The sequence below is a fragment of the Salminus brasiliensis genome, chromosome 22 (genome assembly GCF_030463535.1).
Source record: "Salminus brasiliensis chromosome 22, fSalBra1.hap2, whole genome shotgun sequence".
In the NCBI taxonomy this organism is placed as follows: domain Eukaryota; kingdom Metazoa; phylum Chordata; class Actinopteri; order Characiformes; family Bryconidae; genus Salminus; species Salminus brasiliensis.
The window spans coordinates 17,566,609-17,587,178 of NC_132899.1; the positions used below are offsets into that span (position 1 = coordinate 17,566,609).

Genomic DNA, 20,570 nt, shown 5'->3' on the forward strand with positions numbered 1-20,570 from the left:
TGATTTTGAGCCTGTAGGGTATTTTTAATTAAGAAAACAGCTGATACTCCTAAAATAAAACATTGCAAGTAAAGGGGAACATGAAGTGAGATAATGGCTATGAAATGACAGAATGGAAAATGGAAACAATAAGGAAGAAAAAAAAATCCAATAATCATAAAATGCAGTATGTTGTGTTGAGTCAGCAGCTCAGTGGGTCATATGTTCGGTTCCAGTCTTGCTGCTGTACTGAAAAAGTTAAGCACTGCTGTTCCTGTCAGCTATGCAGTGACAAATGCATCAGCCCAGTGGAGACAGCCACTAGGGACAGGTGTGCTAAAGCTGATTCAACATTTACCGCAGGCCAGTTTTACTGCCAGTAACATAACAAGTCATATTGTGCATTACTGCATACTGTACATCACTTACAGAAACACTATAGCTGTCCTGTCCAGATTACCGAAGCTGCTGGAGATAATTCAGTGAAGTTTGTTCAAGGACAAATGTGTGGTGGGTTATATACTTTGTGTAATGATATTGGATGTTGTTTTTGGTATATTCAAGCTCTTTGGAATGGTTATGAATACTTTTCTTGTCATCAGATCAAGACGTATTACAGAAAATAACTCATTTCTAGCTACATTTGGGTGTATATGAACTGTGCTTAAAGAGGCCTCATGGGAAGTAAAATAAGTAAAGGGAAAAGTCTAAGAGTGTTTAAAAGGCTTCTTTCTACTCTCAGTTATCATATTTTCTCGTTACTTGCATAACCGCTCACACTCACATTTATGTCTTCTGGACATGTCTTGACAAAGCTGTTAAAATAACTGACAACAGTTCTCCTCAAAAATGGTGCCTATGAATTTCTGTGGACACTGACAGTATTCTCTTTTTCTGAATTGAAAAACTGTTTCATCCTTGCTGAGTTTGCTCCAGTTCTTTGGCACCCAAGATCTGTCTTTTTTTGTCTTTCTGGCCTGGTCCGAATCACTAAATATTCTCACAGAATTCCCACTCTTATGAAGTGAACTATGATTTAATGTAACTTTTGCAAACTCTTCACAAACCCTTACTGAGTCCAAAAAGAAAATAAAAGTCAAAAGCGTTTCGCAATTGTTATATCACAGGTGATGTTTGTAGGTCAGAACAGGAAATTACAACTGCAAAAAATGGGTGTTATATACATACAGTGCTATGTTACAAAGAAAAATCCTGTTTGCTAATGCGACTGCATTTTTCTATAAACACCATGTTGATTATTAATGCACTTGCATTGCTTTTTGTTCAACATCTGAATGCAAAACACTGTAAATATAAATAAGAACATCTGGGTCTAAAACTCTGGACTGTAACACTGTGGGCCTTTGAGTCCATCTTCCGGGAACCAGTCTGTTTTCCAACAGTCCTTAGAGAATATGATCTCAAACTAGTCTCTGAACCCTGTAGATAAGACAAATATGTTTTTTTCACAATACTAATAAGTCTCATTAGGTTCCACAAGGTCCACAATAAAAAAAAAAACCCGATCATGATACACAACAGCTTCAGTTTAGATACACTGGAGGTGTACATGAGGATAGAGTGCAAAAACAGCACGACCACCATGGGTATATTACTCCAATAAACAGCTTCCCAACATAAGGGGCCGCTACATGTAATAAGGAGAAGGAAGGGTGCTACACTGAGCTCTCGTCTGGCTGAACATCAAGCTGTGTGTGTTTCCTCTTCTCTAAGATTCTGTTGAGCTCTTCTGTGAAGGAATGGTACAGCGGTGAGGTCATCTCTGAGTCCGCCTGCCTCAGGAGAACGTAACTGTTCCCATTCATCTTTCTTAAGACGCTGGGCAGCGTGGCTGAGAGGCCGTTTGTGTAGTCCGTGGATGGCAGGGGTGGTGGCATGGGCAGTGGAGGTGCTGGTGGTGGCTCATTGCTGGGGCTGGCTTGGCCTTCCCCTGGAACTATCTGCAGAAACACCCCATCTGTTGACGCCGCTCTACCGCGCATGTCGGCTCTTCCATTGCAGTGGCTGGAGATGGTCTTCAGCTCTAAGTGAGAGCTTCGCTTTCTTTCTGTGACTGCAGGAATCGTCAGCTCTTGCTGAGAGTACTTTCTGCCGGCAGGTTCACTGTGTGCACAGAAGCTCACATACAGTAGAACCACAGTTAGCACAAGACACAGTCCACCTAAAACAGCCACCAGAGAGATGTACATGGCCTCCATATGGCGATTGGTTTGGAACTCTGGTCCAGACGGCAGGGCAGCAGGTGGAGAGTGCAAAGGCTGCTCAGTGGGACCACTAGTGGGCGTGAGTGGTACTACGCTGGTCGTGGTGAAAAAACTCTCCGGTAGGGCAGTTGGATCAGATGGTAGACGGGGTGAAACTGGAGGTGGGGGTTGCACCCTCACCACGTAGCTGCGGACAGGAATCCAAACACCATTCTCCACAGCATAACAGCGGTAATGACCACTCTGCCTGCTCTGAGCCCCGATGATGAGCAGTCCATCATTGCCAGTGCGGTAGCCTGTATCAGTGGCGTAACCCTGCAACTGCTCACCATTCAGTGTCCAGCGCGGAGCTGCCAGGTTGGAGTGAAGTTCACACTGCAAGAGTATGTCGTCTCCTGCCATCACAGAGCGAGTGCGATGGGACACCAAACCTGTCAGATAAACACAGAAATATTAATACTGTACTAAAGGACTGTTGAAAGGTCAGCTGACCTGACCCGTGTCCCTGACCACACCTTTAGCTTGCTAGTCACTTTTTTAACTACAACTAGCAAACTAATGACCTGCAGCCATCTGCAGTATCATATTGTGTATTTAATATGGGAATTAATATGGTTTATTGACATAAAACAGGTTTGTGCCGTGCTTACATTTTGTTGTACTGCTTGTGATTCTCTTAGATAACACGCCAGCTGTTTTAACCCAGAAGACATGCAATGACTGGGTAAACTTTATTGTCAACCTGTGTAGTGATAAACCATTACTACTCCCTATGCAGTTTCACTACCTAGGGTTCGGAATTCCATCTAAAATGTCATAATTGCTGTGGTGATATCCTGTTATTGGCATCTTTACTCTGCTTCCCCACAAGGCTTGTTAGTTTTACACATTTTACAGCAGCTTTGTTTGTCAAAAAAAAATGACAGACTAACAACATATTTTCAGAATATTTTCCACAGTGCTTGCAAGGTGAAAGCAGTTACTGTTTGTCTAGCATTGGAATACAAGCTACAAATGTGTTTGTTTGGTAAACTTTGGCAGTTAATCTGCAGTCTACATTTTGATGTATTGGTCAATGCACACATTGCACTCTTTTCCTATACAATGGGTATCACTATCTGTCCATAGACTCTTTTTCACCTTTTTCTGTGCAATATCAAGCTCAGCAAAAATGACTAGGGTCATATCCATGTATTGTTCGAGAAGTCAACAGCATATTTATTGTAAAAAGGCCCAAACACAGTATAACAAGCAGTACTTAAAAACCTTCAACATAAATGTAGTAGTAAATGTAGCAGTAGTGGGAAAATGTTGTGGCACTTGGTCACATGGCACTTGGTCACATGGTCACAGAACATGTTTCTTTATTCTGCCAGTGCTGGTTTTATTGTGTGAAAAGAAAGACTGAGCTGTAAGGAGACCAGTGTATAAGTCTCATTGTTCTTATTGGTTGAGAGGATGGGGTTAGGATAATTTTCTAGTGGGCCATCTCAAATGTCCACATGGGTCGAATTGGACCACAAATACAGCAGCCCTGTTGAAGAACCTTTAAATTATACTTTAAAAGGCTCTTCACATTACAGTCATCAAAAAAAAAATCATCAGTGTTATTTTTAATCTGTGGTCTTCAAAACTGTCTGGGTGGACCAACTTCTTGTATCATATTATTATAACCTAGGATACACACCATCAGCTGTGATGTCATCACACCCTCTGTTACCCATCTGCACATCTTGAGTTATGTTAGATCTGAAAAAGACACAGACAGCAGTTCCTGTTATGTCTGTATGCATACTGTACATTTCATATGGAGTGGAATAAGCACAACAACTTTATGACAGCAATGACTTATTTGTGTGCTCATGCTTACAGTGGTAATAAAATAGTATAGACCCTTACTGATCAGGGTAGGATGATATTTCAACACACTGTCTTCCATCCCAGCCACACAGTGGGTCTCGGGCGAACACACAGTTGTAGCATGAGGTGTAGCGAGCACAGGCAGACAGTGGCACCTGTACCACTCCAGAGGCAGCACTGACGTATACGCTCTTCTGTTAGCCAAAATAAGATTAACACCAGTAAGACTTAGGTGTACATGCACATGGCAGGGGTGGGGAGCTCCAGTCCTGGAGGGCCTAGAGGTTTGGTAAGTGTGTTAGAGGAGGAAAATCAGCAAACTGTATTGGATTCCACCCCTTGATTCATCACCCCGGGCATATGGGTAACTATTAGCAGTGGAACAATACAGAGTATCATATGGTTCAACACAAGCCTCTACATTTAATATGCACAGATATCATACTGATTATACTGCATGAAGTACAATAGAAATTAATCAAACAGGCCCACAATGAGGACAGATCACTCCTCCAGTGGATGTACCACTCCCAATTCACTTACAAAATTAATTACAAGGAGGAAAAGCTTGTGGATAACCTATTTAATTGTGGCTACATTTTGGGTAGTGCATTATTATGACATATTATAGTTATAATTTTAAATTAATAAACTGAAAATGCCAACATTAACATGCCAACACAAGGCACATGTTGAAAATTACATCATATTGGGACACCAACTACTATGTTAAACTGAATTATAATTTTTCAGAATGGCTGTAACTGAGCTGTGAACAAATATTTTTAAGGCAAAGTTTACCTGTTTATGTGAAATAACCATGTTGGTTATGGGTTGTGGCTCCTTAAACAGCTGAAGCTCCTCAATGATGTGCACTCGATCTCCGACCTCTACAGCTTTATGCAGCCAGCCGTCATCTGTACTTGCATAGTGTGTACATTCACAAATACACACGTTAAGGTGAGGTCCATCTTATCAGTGTATTTAATGTAATACTAATACTTTTAGATGTGCAAATCTATCCATGTATCTATCTATCTATCTATCTATCTATATATATATATATATATATATATATAGAGAGAGAGAGAGAGAGAGAGAGAGAGAGAGAAAGAGAGAGAGAGAGAGAGAGAGAGAGAGATAGATAGATAGATAGATAGATAGATAGATAGATAGATCACTTTATTTATTCCACGGGGAAAGTCAGTTTTTACAGCAGCACACTAAAGCTACAGTACTGAACTTTGGATGCTGTAGTTATAATCTACAATGCACATAGCATAAAGAGTGGAAAAGCTAAAGCACCTGTTCCCATGAAGAGCATTCTGTAGCTTTTCCCATCCAGGGCAGTGACTTTATGAACAGCTATCCTGGTGTAGTCCACGCTCTTTTTGAACAGTAGGGGTCGCCCTCCTATTGGCTGGATTTGTCTGGCCATCAAAGGGTGTCGCCGAACAAACATGAGTGCGCTATCCGGAAGGTCACGTGACGTATTTATGAGCTGAGCCCTGTGCTGATCAGTTATGCACTTCAGAGAAGAGAGTGGAAAAAAGAGAAAGAGAGAGATTGTAATGCTGTATACTGAACACTGTGAGACAGAACAAGTGACATCTGCTGTCCCCAATAAATGAGGGTGTTACCCAGTTTCTGAGTTCTGCATCTCCACAGGATGGAGAGTTCATGGCCTGCTCTAATGTTCTAATTTCAGTTTAGGTCTGAAACATATTAAGCAGCAGACTCACTGAGCCGGGTCTGAGGTCTGGGACTTTCCCAGTATATTCCCTCCATTTAGAGTCTTGGAGTTCCATGTAGGGCCCATCAAATGCAGCCTGCACATCTTTGAGAGAGTACTGACAGACTGCAGATGCTTTAACATTTTTCCTGAGAGAGAGAGAGAGAGAGAAAGAGAGAGAGAGAGAGAGAGAGAGAGAGAGAGGTGGCACACACAAGCATTTCTGATTAATCATTCGACACTGAATAAACACTTCCAGGTTGCCACTCTAACTGCCACTATCGTAGAATTTCCATGCCAATGGCAAGCCCCAGTGAGTAATGTGCTATAAAAGGTGTGTTTGTGTGTAAAAGGTGTAGGGTAGACTGGGGTTGGGTGTATTAGAAGGATCTCAGTACCCTGAAATGTGACACTGCTTTACATAAATGTTTAAAGCACCCATATCACAGAAGCACACTTGTTCCTCACTTTTATTAAAAATACACTGTCCATTATCAAGTTGACACTGCCAATATATAGAAGCTAAACAGCAAAAGCAGCCCATTTTAAATGAACTGTGATGCACAAAAAAATTACATATATCCACCTATTCAGACTTTAGCAGTTTAGCCCCGCACATTGCACACTACAGTGACTTGCCCAGACTACTTTTTGAATAAGGCCTGCACTCATATGCACTGTCCCCCAGTAAAAAGAAAGACAAGCAGCTTGGTTAAAGCAGCATTATGTGAGACTTGCCATTTTTGGCAAGGGCTCCCTCTACAGTCGGGAAGTGGAATTCCCACTTTGAGCCACCACTAAAGGACATGTTTTAAATCGATTTTATAAGCTGCAAGATACAGAACCGCCATTGAAAGGGAAAGAAGCATGTGGACTGATGCGGTAGAGCAATACTACCAGATTTTACACAAATATGACTCACAAGCATTTCCCTGCCCACTTCTATAAAGTTACATAGTGCCGTTTCTGGTGTACCGAGCCAAAAGTAGCGACGATAGTGGCGCTACTCTCCCTATTCCAAGTCAGTGGAGCATCAACATGATTTTAAAGCTGCTATTTTAAGGTAAGAATGCTACATTATGCTGCTTTAACAATTTCTCATCCCACCACAGCCTTTTACCACAGTGGATTTTGGATGTAGATGCTCTGTCCTGTATGCCTGTTGTAACATGAAAAGAAGAGATTAAGCCTCTCTCAGAGCCTCGTACAGTAAGAAGGACAAATTGATGCTGCAGACTCTCACTCGCGCTTCTTTCTAACACACACCTACACATCTGCCAGCTCCAGTCTTGGCCTTCTGCCCTCTATTCCACTGTTCCACTGTGTGTCTGTGCGTAGGGAGGCAAGCTGCTGGGAATAGCTAATGTAAGTCTCGCTAAGTCATTTTCCTTAAAGTTTTTTTTTCAGTCATAAAAACCATAGTCTAGGAATCCAAAGGTCAGTCACATGTTAGCAGATTAATGTTGCTTCTGTTCTCATCATTTTAATGAGATAATAAACTGGAGCAGAAAATATCTCTTTCTATACCCTCTGGAATTTGGCTCTAATGAATGTTTTCATGTACCTGTATCAAAAAGGAAAACACTAAAATGATTCTGAGATATTTCATCATATAAGTGGAATACATCACAGTGTATTATCAGATTTATTAAATGTTTTATGAGAATGGCTTTTTTGGTATTGACTTATAATGTTTGTGTAAGTTTATGTACCAAAACTATATTTCAGAGAGGAACTTCTCTTTATTACTCTTCAGTTGATTATACTGTGCCTTTTGGATTAAAATATGTAAACGACCTCTGTTGATTGGCTGCAGTTGAAGTGCTCCTTTTAACCTCCATGTAAATGGATGGAGCTAAACTACTGCATGTTTTAGCTTAGCTCTGCTTCTGAGACTTCAAAGTTTTGTCAAAAAGAATGAATATGCAATGTTAAAAACAGAAATTAGGAATGTGGATTGGGCATTAATGAGCATTGGGTCTTGTGACATCACAAAAACAATGAATTCATTCTGCAGTTTTTGCAGCTTAGTTTCCATGTGTAGACTGAAACTTTAAGTGTTTTACATACTAAATCAAGATGTTTAAAAAATGTATAAAAAATGTATGGAAGAAAGTGTTCCATAAATATTTCCAATTTTCCAGTTACATGTCCTGCATTCTTCTTACCATTCCAGCCCAAACACACCCCAGAAGGTGTTGTCGTGTACAGTAGGTCCTTCCAGTACAAACACACTGCGCAGGATGTTAAACTGCAACTCATATTCAGGAACAGAGCACACGAGCCGAGCCTTCAAAAAGGAGGTCCATTTCCTCTGCAGAGTCCTCTGACCTCCGATGTCCCCCTTTAGATACAGATGAGATCATTAACATTTGGAAACCTCTAACACCCAAAACCAAAGGCTTCTCTCAAACTATAGAAAGTTATTATTGTAATATAAAAACAATTGTAAAACGATTAAGTGCCACATTGAAAAAGAACTGTTAAGATGAGAAAGAGAGAGAGAGAGACAGAGAGAGAGAGAGAGAGAGAGAGAGAGAGAGCCCTGACTACCAGGAGATATACTGCTTGGGCTGGAGACAAACATCTTTTAAAAGCGGGGGTGAGAGTAAATGCGTAGGTTTACACTGTGCCTGCGTAAGTAGATTCACTCTAATTACATCTCAGTGTGCCGAGCTTAGCGGCGGTAGGGACTGCAGAGAGCTTTAGTATCTCTCTCCTCATCCTCCGCCACCCCTCTCTTGCTCTGGTTCACACTGGAAGGTTTACAGAAAGACTTTAGCTTCGTGCCGAAATCCTTCGGGGAGTACAAATCGCTGCTAATGAGCGTATGACTGAATACATGTTCTTCTCAAGGTTTCACAAATGAACTCTTCACTGCTTAATGGAGTCTCAATCGAAAGAGAGGCCTTGCACAAGTATTTGCATACCTGAGCAGAAAAGTCATGACTAAAACAGATGTTGATGAGCGTACCAATAAAGTCTCACTTGAACAAGCTTTTCTGTTCAGGAACCAGTAGTGCTTTGGATCTTCCTAACAGCCTCTACCTGCGGTACTAAATGTTGCCTACCACTACTCATGTTTCCTTCTGGAGACTCCCTCAGCATCTCTGTGGGCTGCATTTGAAAGGGGGTTGGCTATATCCCTTGAGCAGTCATGAGGGGATACCATCTGGGCTGTTTACATAGGACTGAGCCTGCTCTGAGCTTGCTTGAGCTGTCCAATGCAACATAATTCTTCTGCCCCCACAGCTGTGAGAAGGATAAAGACTACAAAAGTGCTGCCGGCCATTCAAACTGCCACAGAAAAGTTGGTTAAACCCCCTTGTACAACTTTATTAACCACATTATCTAACTGTACGTCTTTAGTAGTTTCTGAGTCAGCTTGTTCTAACAGTAGGGGGAGTGATTGTTGGTTTTGCTGTAGGTATTACCTATGACGATGTTACCCGTGACTTTAACAAACTATGTGAAGATGGGGGAGGATTATTGGCAGACGTAACAGCATAATGCTTGTGATGACTTCATTATGACAGGCATGGCGTCAATATGATGCATGTGGTGTCTATCTGTGACCTCTGTTCTTTGTTTTTAAGGGTAACAATGTCTCGGTAGAATACTTGGCATTGATGCATTGATCTGGGAAGCTGTTCAGAGCGCTGCTCGATCTATAGGCTGATCACAGAAGCTGTTGTCTGCATAATCAGCTAGAGTCACTAACATCTCTCCTGTTCAGCCTAAAATGCATAGTACAATATAATTCACAGAACAACAGTGTATGTTTTCCCTGCCACAGATGGGTTAAATGGAGAAGCTGAAATCCAATGTACTACTGTGCAATGGTGTGCTTCTACTTTATAAATGTTTGAACATTATTATGCTGCGTTTGTGCCCCCATAGAAATAAATCATCAATTAGAAAGAAGTGAATTGTTTTTTTTTAGGAATAAAAAACACTTCATGGAGCGAGGAAGTAAGAAATAAAACAACAAGCAATTAAGAACAACACTGGTCATCCATCATTGTGATTACCTGCAGTTCGCTGCCCAGCGGGGAACTCTTCCACTACATTACAGAGTACTGTTCATAATCAATAATATCGAAGGCACATGGACTAAGAATGAACAAAGATGAATAACACACACCTAAAGTACCTAATGAAGTATTCACTTTTGTCTCATAATCCCAAACTAGCTCTTCTGAAAGGCAAAATACGTGGTAAGGGTAAGGGTAAGGTAATAATCCAAGGTTTAACTTAAATATGAAACGCAGAAAGGCTTAGTACACACTATGGTCTATTACTTAGTACCTACAGGGACTTCTGCACAAACTTGCAGGGCTATTTTTTGATAATAGAAGTTTGTAATAACACTTTCGGCCGGCCAGCAGGCCATAGGCTGCTTGAAGGGTTATAGAAAATTCATGCAGTAATTTTAAAACAAACGTTTTTCCTGGATTTACTTCCTCCCACACATTTCCCCATCAAACTTCTTTTTCCACAATTTGCACATAATCCCATAAGAATGGCTGGCAAGTAAGTCTCCTGATGGGTTAAGCACTCTAAATGAAATATTAAGTTTGTGTTATGGACATTATGTTGTGAAGCTCTGTCCTAAATGAGCTGACAACAGCCCGCTCCTAAAACAGAACCCATTAGATTCCAGCAGAAGCCTGGGGGAAACACTATGTCCTGATGGCTAATCACAGTGTCACTTCACATTCCCTCAACAGAGCACTCAGGCTATCATGTGATGCGTGAATGTGATATCTAGTGGAGACAAGAAATCTAACAAGGAATCTCTGATAAAGGAACCCTGGTGTCTTCCAGTCACACATTCAGGGACTCTGCCTCTATGTGGTTTATGCAATTATGGTAAGCGACTTTAAAATGTGCTCAAGTGGACCGCAATGACAATGAAACCACATAATGGTCTGCCTATAATGAAAAACATAAGGAAATAGGGGATGGGTGTGTACCAGTGCAGGCTAGATGTGTTTTGTGGGGTCTGTGGTGGGCAGGTTTATGTAAAATTGATTCCACTATTACTGCTGGGAAACTTCCACAAGTCACCTTCTGCAAATGTAAATTTCATGTTTCTGGGCACCTAGTGAGAAATGTTTGGTGCATGCATGTGTGTGTGTGTGTGTGTGTGGTTGTGCTTGCTGTGTGCTTCCATGGTCTGGCCTACTTTGTTCTGGAGCTCCTCTGCACTCCTCACTTGCCAAGCCAGCCAGTGAGGGACCTGACCTGCTTCCCTGACATGTGAAGTCTACGCAGCAGAGTGAGTATAGAGGCGAAATAATGGAGATTAATAAAACACAGCCAGAGCTGAGGAGGCTGCTGATTTAGGAGATTTGATGGAGCAAATACTGGGGCGTAGTGGCAGGGTGGGCGCGGGAGGCATGCTAAATGAGATGAGATTAGAGTAGGGGGTGTAGTGTGTGTGTGTGCTAAGGGACTGGGGGTGGGTCTACCCTGCCTGGCAACAGAGGTACACTGCAGAACCCCCAGGAAGACAGGCAGAAAGGAGAGCAGTCAAACATTGGTGGCACATGGACTGACATGGACACAAACTATGAGATATCTGAGCACATTCTGGCAATTTTAAACTGTAATACACCTTCCCACATATACGGTTGCATCACATGGCAAAAACACTAAGCCCATTAATAATTATGAGTCAACTAAACTCGATAGTAGCCTTAGGGCTACCATCAGGCCTTTACCTTGCAGATCCTGGCCACTCTGGCCACTCTGGTCTGACTGGAGTAGGGGCTCTGCTCTGTGTTTCTCTCCGTGAAGAAGAAGTAAAGTTTGTCATCGTCCCCAATGGAGCTGTTGATGCTCTCTCTCAATAACGCTGAGCCAACAAAGTCCGCCTCTGCAGAAAACACAAAGGGCTAAGCTGCCACGCAGACAATAACAAAAGAATTATGTCTTAAAGACATTATTGCTTTGGTAGGACAATGACCACAGTAACTGTGTATGGTGCATTTTAAAAGTATGGGATTTTTCTGTGGACATACCACCCACACTGTGGGAGGAGCAACTTAAAGGAATAACCCAGAAATTCTTATCCTAAACTCTGTTGGATAGTGTGGCATTGCAAAGGTGATGATCACAGATAATCATTTTAATGCCAATGGGCAGTTGCTTCAGTATCTGTATCTCCACTGGCTGGGTTCTATGTGTGTACACTGTATGTACAGAGAATTGTGTGTGTAGAATTGTAGAACAGTTGTATGTAGTAATTAAGTGAACAATACAGATTGAGCAGAAAGGTATTAGACTGAATAACTCTGAGGTGTTGTTTTAGGAGTGTACTACTTAATAACTAACTCTTCAACTCTTTTCTTCAAAGGTGTCCTAGAAAGGAAAACTCTATTCACCTTGGTATAGATTAATAATGAGAGTTCTGTACATGGAAGTGACACATCGTTGTCTCTTCATTGAAAAGAATATTCAGAATAACCAAACTGTAAAAAGTGGCTGTAAACCAGACCAATTCCAACCCTCCAAAACTGTTACATTTCAGTCTAGACTCATCCGCCAAATGTACATACAAACCAGCCCACTAGTCAAAGCCTTTCCACAACAAAAGTTGTGACTAAGTAAAATGCAATGACTGCTTTGATAGAATACAGTATTTTTACCATTTTTACCAGGTTTTACCATCTCTTTAGCTAGCTAACCGCACGCTGCAGGACAGGATATTAGCACTATTCAGTAACACTCTGGAAAATTTGGAACAACTGCAATGTTCTTGTTACAGTGCTAAAAACAAAGCTACACCATGCTATGCTATGTTCTTCTCCATCCAATCAGAGCAGAGCTCATCAAATGTTCACAAGGCCACCATTAAGAGAAACTAGCTAAAAAAAAACATTTTAAATCACAGGGTTGTAAATCCACATCTGAGCATTTTTCAGTCACACACCTCCTATTTAGGCATTAAAGAACAATTTACACTGTTCAGAAATAATGAATAAATGCATTATGTGGCAGCTTTAAAGGTATACATTTACATGTATGGCATTTAGCTGACGCTCTTATCCAGAACAAGGTTACTTGTATTACAGAGGTGGGCCAATGTAGTGTTAGGAGTCTTGCCCAAGGACTCTTATTGGTGTAGTGCAGCATAGTAACCCAGACCAGGAATCAAACCCTGGTCTCCCACATGCTGTGGTAGCTCCCTTGCAGGCAGTGGTGTCTGTTGCATTACACCAACCAGGGGTATAAAATGCCCCTAAATATTTTTTACTGACTAATGTCCCACCTAGAAGCCATCTTGTTGGAGTTTCTTCTGTCCTCAGGTTCGGGAAGGGGAAGTTCCGGCGGATGTCAGGCGAGCTGCGGAACTCATACTGAGAGGCCGAGTACATTTCACCATCTGAGAATGAGAACAAATACAGAACAGTACACCTCAGTATATCGCTCTTACATTCCCTTATTTCACACATGCGTTGTCTAGAATATATGAGGGGTAGGTAGTTGTTTACCAGACAGACTGTGGGACAGAATGATTTGTTTTGCACATAATTAGTAATTCATATTTATTTTACTTTAATGAAAACTAAAAGTGGATGATTGTTGCTTGATTGCTTGCTTTGTTACATGCCACTGTAATTCTTAATTGATTGCTTGGGTTTCAGCTTGGAGAAAAGAGAGAGAGGACAAAGAAGAAATGAAAAGAGTGGGATGTAATTAACTCAGATTATATATATATATATATATATATATGAAAGTATTAAAGAACTTGTTTATGTCCTTGAGTTTCATTCGCCCACACTCACACCACCCACACTATCTGATCAAAACATTACATTTACAGTGTAGTTCTGCCATTCTGTGTTCCAGCATTAGTGAGTGCTTACCGACAATGAGGCCAGTGTAACCCTTGGTTGGGTCATAGGGACACTTCTCCCGGCCCTCCTCAAAACGCACAAAGCTGAAGCGCTCAGCATCCTGACAAGCACAGCACACAGCAGTCCTCTCAGATCATATAATATATATCATAAATGTGCTGAACTCAATCAAAGGGGTTTCACATTGAGCCTGCTTTAACTCATATTAGACTAGTGAGCTGAAAATCTTACAATGTATGCACAGCGAGGTCGGAAAGCGTGAGTGCCGCAGGTGTAGAGGTGAGTCTCATTGTATCGATCGAGGAACCGGATGTAATTGTAGCATTCTGTCTGTGGCAGGACAACAGGGAAAAAATTACTCCACAAATACAAAATCTTAAAAAAAGAAAGAAAAAAAAGCAAGCTATAGCTAACAAGAGATATATATTGGCACTTGAATAGGAGCAATGCTTTCACATCTAGGGTGTTGGACCTGGTGGTGGGAGCCAGTGCACAAAAACACCCACATCACATTCCTTACATCACTTAAGAGTTGTCCTTACAGGTTGTCCTCTCTGCACTTGGGTCTGTTGCCTGACCATCCCCTAACAACCCTGTCTCGTGTTTTGTCTATTGTCCTTGCACTATTGTATGTCCTACCTATTCTGCACTGAACAGTGTTTCATTATACTGTACAAGCCTGTATTAATATAATGACAAAGTTAAATTAAATAAAATTGAACTAAAGACAAGTGAGAGTATCTTAAATGTAGCCAATATTATATATTTCTCATCATGATGTTATAAAAACCTAAATCTAAATATTTAGTTTTATGTCAGAGTGATTGTGTAAAATCTTTCAAGCTTCATTATTTGAAATACGTGGAGTGGAGTAACATGTTTGCACTTTGAATACATTAGAGCTTTGAATACATGTAGAAATAGGTTTGGTATTCTTATCATGTCACGCCAAAATCTCATATCTCCAAAAAGGCAGCTTTACAGGTAAAAACCTTCTTAGCTTAGACGTCAGTGTAAAATGATTCCAGGTCATTTTGGTGCACTACTTTTGGTCCATTCATCATGAAATGCTGATACAATGTATAGAACAACTGGCAGATTCACATGTGAGTAATGGAGATACAAGCTTTGTAAATGAACCTTTCCAAAAATTTCATGAAAAAAAAAGGGAACATTTAAATTAGATTTAAGATATTTTCTCTTGCCATGATCCTCACTGTTCCCAAATGGCTTGATTCAAAACTAGAAGAGTATTTTTCTAAAGGAAACACAACATGTTTGTGCGGCTTAAGTGGTTCCCACCTCCAGGGAGTTGCTAGGCTGTTGCTGAGAAACTGTTTTTGCTAGGTGGTTGCTATGGTATATCAAGTGGTGTACCTGGCTTGCTGTGGGCAATAGTGTTGCTAGGTGGTTGCTAGGCTAATGCTATAGTATGCTAAATGGATGTAAATCCCTTTTGGACTGGGCCTTGATTATGTTTATGGAGTTAAATGACGTGGGCCCTTTAAAACACTGTACTGTGTTTTGGGTTTAGTAACAATCTGTTTAGTAGTAACAGCATTTCATTATAGTGACATGAGAGTTTAATAAAAATGTCATAATTCGAAAAAAGGTTTTAAGGTCAACAGTCAGAAAGAAGTGAAAGACTATAAAGCTATGTGCTTTATAGAACCAAACTGAGCTGCCCCAGGTACAGCTGATATTTAAAGAGATCCTAGCTAATAGAGGAGAACCTCCAGGGGGGAGACATTCAGTCCAGCTCAGCTCTGTGCAGGAACAAGGTTATACCTGATTATCTCTTCCTTTGGTTAAGCACTGTCTCTTCTGCTCTGCAGATGCGGCCCAATCCATCTGTTTTGAGTACACAAACAATCCGCATTACCAAGCAAGCCATCTCAAAGCAGTGGAGAAGAAGGAAAACCATCAGATTGAATGTTGGTGGTACTCACAGAAGTGTTGTTCCGCGGAACAGAGATATTAGACAAATCCAGTGCATATAGGGCCTCTCTGGCTCCCACATAAAGCATCCCAGCTCCATCCTCCAGCAGCAGAGTGCTGTAGTTGACAGCCAAACCCTGGAAACGATTACATCCCAGAAGCCCTGCAAACAGCCAGAGACCCAGTTAGAAAACAAGGACACACATGGCCAAATGGTGTCAACAGCACAACGGCATACTTGCATCCCATTGGTCTGCAGTCAGAACTCCGGGGAGAAGTTTCTCAGAGATGAATGAAAAAAATGCAATCTGTGCCACAGCTGATCAAACAGTGAAATCGACGAATCTATGAAAGGAGGATGAAATGGATTCTCCAAGGGAGGGAAAAAAAGCTGGGCAGGGCTCCAAAAGCATAACCAGAAGGGGGAGGAAGAGCAGAGATAATGCGGAGGGAGGAGAAGAAGGCTAATCTGCATTAAAGCTGACTCATGTTCATCTTTAAATCTTTTTGCCACGTTCTCCCTTTATCTTTTCATCCCACACTCATTACTGCCAGCAGCGCTGAGCCACGGCTGAAATGGAAGAGAGAAGAATAATATGAAGGGAGCGCTGAGATAAAAAGGACGTTTCGCCCTGCTTACAATGGGCCTATGATTAATCAATAAAAGCAAGACAGAGGATACACAGTGGTTACACACGGTAGCACTGTACCTTAGCATTGTAATTCAGAGGTATGTGTGTATAAAATTATAAATATAAATCTGTCACATAAATCAAAAGACCTTTTCCAATGTATATCAATAAACCTTGGGGTTCCATAACCACGTTGCCCGTCCACCAGTTGCCCTTATTTTAATCACAGTGGTAGGAACACCCTACAAGACCTAGCCATCACATTCTGACCCTTACAGTTGTCCATTTTACCTGCTTTCAACACATCATGTTCTTTCCTTCACCTCTCAGTGGTACTAATGTTATGGCTGTTGGACTGTTGGACAAAATTTTCTACCATAATTTCAAAACTCTTTTCTTTACAATGTTTAAAGGTTCATTCTTGGACAAAGACATCTTTCCATCTTCTCTAAAGTTCTTCTCTAAGACTGTTGTTCCATCAGTGAATTGAACTTTCCCACAGTACTGCGGGCTATATACAGTACCGTGTGAAAGTCCAATCTGCAAAGTGCAGCATTTTTTTCTTGAAGACGCCTTAGAGAAGGTCAGACTTGCTGTAGTGCTGGGTGTGCACCAGGGAATACAGAATGCTGGCATAGCCAGTTGGACGAATGAATAGATACGGAAAAATGGTTGGATAGACAGATGGACAGACCTTTTAACAACAAAAGAGCAAACAAACGGTTGGAAAAACAGACACAAAACTAAAAGTTTGCTAGCTTTTGGTTATGCGGTTTGGGTTTACTTTAGCTTACTAGTTAGCTTTCGCATGCTGAGTTCCTCTGACTGAACGGAGGGAACAGTGGGGAACACATAGCTTTGTTAAACAACAAAGCATAGCTGTGTCTGAAACCGTGCCCTATTCACTATTTAGTGCACCACTTTAAGATTTCACCATTTTGTAGTGGTGTTTGAAAACATGCAGAATTTTCAGTGCGCTTTAACATCCCCTAAACCACAACACGAAGTTTACAAATGATGCACCCTAGTGGACATGAAATATTCATTGTGCATTTAAGATTTGCATACAGCTTCTCTAAGGAACACTGCCATTCTCAGCAGTGAACTCACACACATAAGGATATGTCTAAAGTCGTTCACTACCTTGTTATATTCTGTTCCCTATAACAGTGCTCTATATAGTGATCTGGATTTTCGCATGTAGGGGCTTGTGAATAGGCCACATTTTCAAACACAGCTTATGTAAGCCTTTCAATTTTGGAGGATACTGCTTATGTGACCAGTACCCAAGATTAAGACCACCCAGGTTACCCAGGGAAGAACAAATACATTGGTCATGTATTGGGTATTGTTGTCCATGCAACCCACAAGTGCCCATCAGAATAGGACTGACCATAGTTAGAAGGAACATATGGTTTTAGGGTTTTTTGTCTTGTGTGTTTTTTAATTGTTGGTTTTATTGTAGGGTATTTTCTAAAAGCTTAATTGATGGTTAATCAAATAATTTTCAGTCAATGCCCTGATAACCAATATAATCAACAGTGAAAGCTCTACTTCAATTCATATTTCCACTCTTCCAAGGTAGGCATTGTGAAACAGTCTTATATGATGCACAGTCAGATGGATAACATCCAGTGGAGATTTGAACCAACCGTATACTGCTGTGCTCTTCATGAATACTTTACTAGTGGGACTCAGTTCTTTACATATTCCTTTATTATCTGCAGGAATGGAAGCAGCTTGCTGTTTCCCTAGAGGCACATTGTTTAAAATATTCATATAGCATGGGTCACTTCAGACAGTCTGCTGCCTTAAATTAAGGACACACATTGAATGCAGACTGACTGCAATACACACACACACACACGCATGTGCTGCGTGCACATACAACACATACTCCACCCTCCTCACACTGAGATTTCCTCCCCCATATTGTGAGAGGGGTGACCACACTGATGAGAGTTGGCATTACTAGGCCACATATCAAACATGGTGCCCCTCAAAATGCCCCTTTCTTTTTCATCTCCATCGGCACCCCTCCCCCACACACTGACCATATACTTCAGCAGCAAGCCCTCAACACCTTACATTACAGTGAAAACAACAAATCAATGTTTTAGGCTTTAGGCCTGGTTTTCCCTTGTGACCTACGGCAGTGATTGTCAGTCAAACATGACCGTCAATCAATGTCAAATACAGAGACTGGTGACAGCTTTTGGATTTTAGGGACAATAAGAAAACACCCTGTCTACAAGCAATGTTACAACACGCATAGTAATTTTTACTTTTTTGTTTTATTATGAGGGGTCAAAAGACAGCATGCATTGTGAGTCACATACAGTGCGATTCTGTGCTATAATTACATGCTATTAATAAGTTTCATTTACATAATGCCTTTCCCAAGCTCAAGGTCACTTACAAAAATATTGGGACACCTGCTCATTCATTGTTTCTTCTGAAATCAAGGATACTATCCTTTTTTTGGTGGAGTAACTGTTTCAACTGTCTAGGCAAGGCTTTCTACTAGATTTTGGAGCACTGCTGTGAGGATTTGATTGCAATCAGTGTCAAGAGCCTTAGTGTGGTCAGGATGTTGGATGATCACCAGGACCTCATCCCCAATTCCTCAACGCATCACAAAAATACTAGATGATGCACCATCATTCCAGAGAACATAGTTCCACTACTCCACAGATGAAAGGTGAGGGGATTTCTACCCCTTTAGCACACTTCTGACTTGTCTCGTCTGCACTCTGTGTCTCGTCTGCACTCTATTTATTGTACTGTACTGATTACATTGTGTTGTACTGTCTGTAACTTGTTCTGTGTTGCACTTGTTTTGTGTGTTGCACCATGATCCCGGAGGAGTGTTGTTTCGTTTCACCGTGTACTCTGTATATGGTTGAATAGACAATCAAGCCTCTTGACTTGACTTGATTTAGACATGGTGCCATTCGGTTTATGTGTATTTGCTTCATAGAGAAAGTTCTATTCTATTGGTAATACTTCTCCACAGGGACTAGATAAACTGTGTGTATGTGTCAGCAATGGGTGCAACTTAAAGTAGCTAAATGCATTCATTGAAAGGTGTGTCCATAAACTTTTGGACATATACTGTCACACAAAAAAACCTTGTATCTCCATAATGTCAGCTTTACAGGGAAAGGAAACTCCTTATCCTTAGTTATTTTCATATTAAAAACAACTCCCAGATTCAAATGATGTCAAAAAGTGAAAAACTGGAGATGGAGATACAAAGCGTATGCGTTCACTGGCAATATATGAACCAAATAAAGACATAAACAAAATCACAACTAGAATTAGAACAGCAAAGTAAACAAAGACTGTCCTTCATACCTCTACAGACAAGAGGGCTTGAGAAACAGCATAGTACAGCTAGACAGGACAGAGAGAAAGTAAGCACATGGGACTTGAATGGAGGAGATGCTACAGAGGCTTTCTGGAGGTGCCTAGGTGCCTAGGTACTGTGTTCCCTGTTTTAGTGAAATTACTGTGATATATTCTTAAAACCACACAGCTGACCACCAGGCAACCACAGCACACTGCACAGGAAATTACTTATATTTTGTGAGCATTTCATTCAACCTGTGAGAAAATACAATTTAATAGTGATAATTATGCTTTCATCTATCCCACATTTACTAGTACGTGCTCTCACTATTTGTCTACCAGGTATTAACAGCAGCCAGCTTTTTGGACACAGCAGCCATCCTTTATATTGTGTGAACATCTGATGATGAGTAGACCAATAATATGCTCCAAAATCATTTGGAATAAAATCTCATAACATTCATTTCCATTGAAAATGTACAGTTGCCATTTTGGACTTTGGATATTAATATTAATTGTATATTTCTGTCCCTACACCTTTCTATCGCACCCCTACTGCTAACAGAAACATGGACAGTCTGGGTACAATGTAAAGCAAGCCATCCAGTTTGTATTAAATGGTTACACTGACTGCCTGGAAGAAAAAGTGGCAGTGTATCCGTGAAGTATAACCCTAAAAAAGAGACTTGATCCCCACTGTGCACCCTGTTTATCTCCCAGCATGCACTCTGCTCATCCTCTTCACATGCTGTTAGCCAGTCAGGCTGAGCCATGTCACATTTATAAGAATCTCCAGTGTGAAAAAAGAAAAAAGGTCAGAACAGACCTAAGGGGTGTGTGAGTGTGTCCATGTGTGTGGGGGAGAAGGGACAGAAGTCAGGCTGCTGGGTACACAGAGACAGCACACACACCCACATGCATACACAGCCAACAGCAGCATGATCCAGGGAGACTCTTCTCTTAAAGTCTAAAAAAGAGATTCAAGACC

At 41.1% G+C, this 20,570-nt stretch overlaps 1 protein-coding gene across 2 annotated transcripts in view; it reads right to left on the reverse strand.

Moving 5' to 3' along the window:
- Positions 1–20,570, reverse strand: part of sema4gb (sema domain, immunoglobulin domain (Ig), transmembrane domain (TM) and short cytoplasmic domain, (semaphorin) 4Gb) — a 34,968-nt gene continuing 14,398 nt past the window's right edge. The window contains exons 1-14 of one of the 2 annotated variants that reach the window (XM_072666935.1): positions 15,842–15,930; positions 15,611–15,762; positions 15,450–15,512; positions 13,893–13,991; positions 13,671–13,761; positions 13,073–13,186; positions 11,523–11,677; positions 7,965–8,140; positions 5,807–5,945; positions 5,370–5,592; positions 4,866–4,981; positions 4,104–4,258; positions 3,892–3,953; positions 1–2,635 (exon numbers count right to left, since the gene is read on the reverse strand). In XM_072666935.1, coding sequence (XP_072523036.1) covers positions 1,656–2,635; positions 3,892–3,953; positions 4,104–4,258; positions 4,866–4,981; positions 5,370–5,592; positions 5,807–5,945; positions 7,965–8,140; positions 11,523–11,677; positions 13,073–13,186; positions 13,671–13,761; positions 13,893–13,991; positions 15,450–15,512; positions 15,611–15,762; positions 15,842–15,848 — 2,532 coding nt within the window. In that variant the 5' untranslated portion in view covers positions 15,849–15,930 and the 3' untranslated portion in view covers positions 1–1,655. Of the gene's footprint in view, positions 2,636–3,891; positions 3,954–4,103; positions 4,259–4,865; positions 4,982–5,369; positions 5,593–5,806; positions 5,946–7,964; positions 8,141–11,522; positions 11,678–13,072; positions 13,187–13,670; positions 13,762–13,892; positions 13,992–15,449; positions 15,513–15,610; positions 15,763–15,841; positions 15,931–20,570 lie in introns of those variants that run through there. The other variant, XM_072666934.1, reaches the window with a different exon arrangement.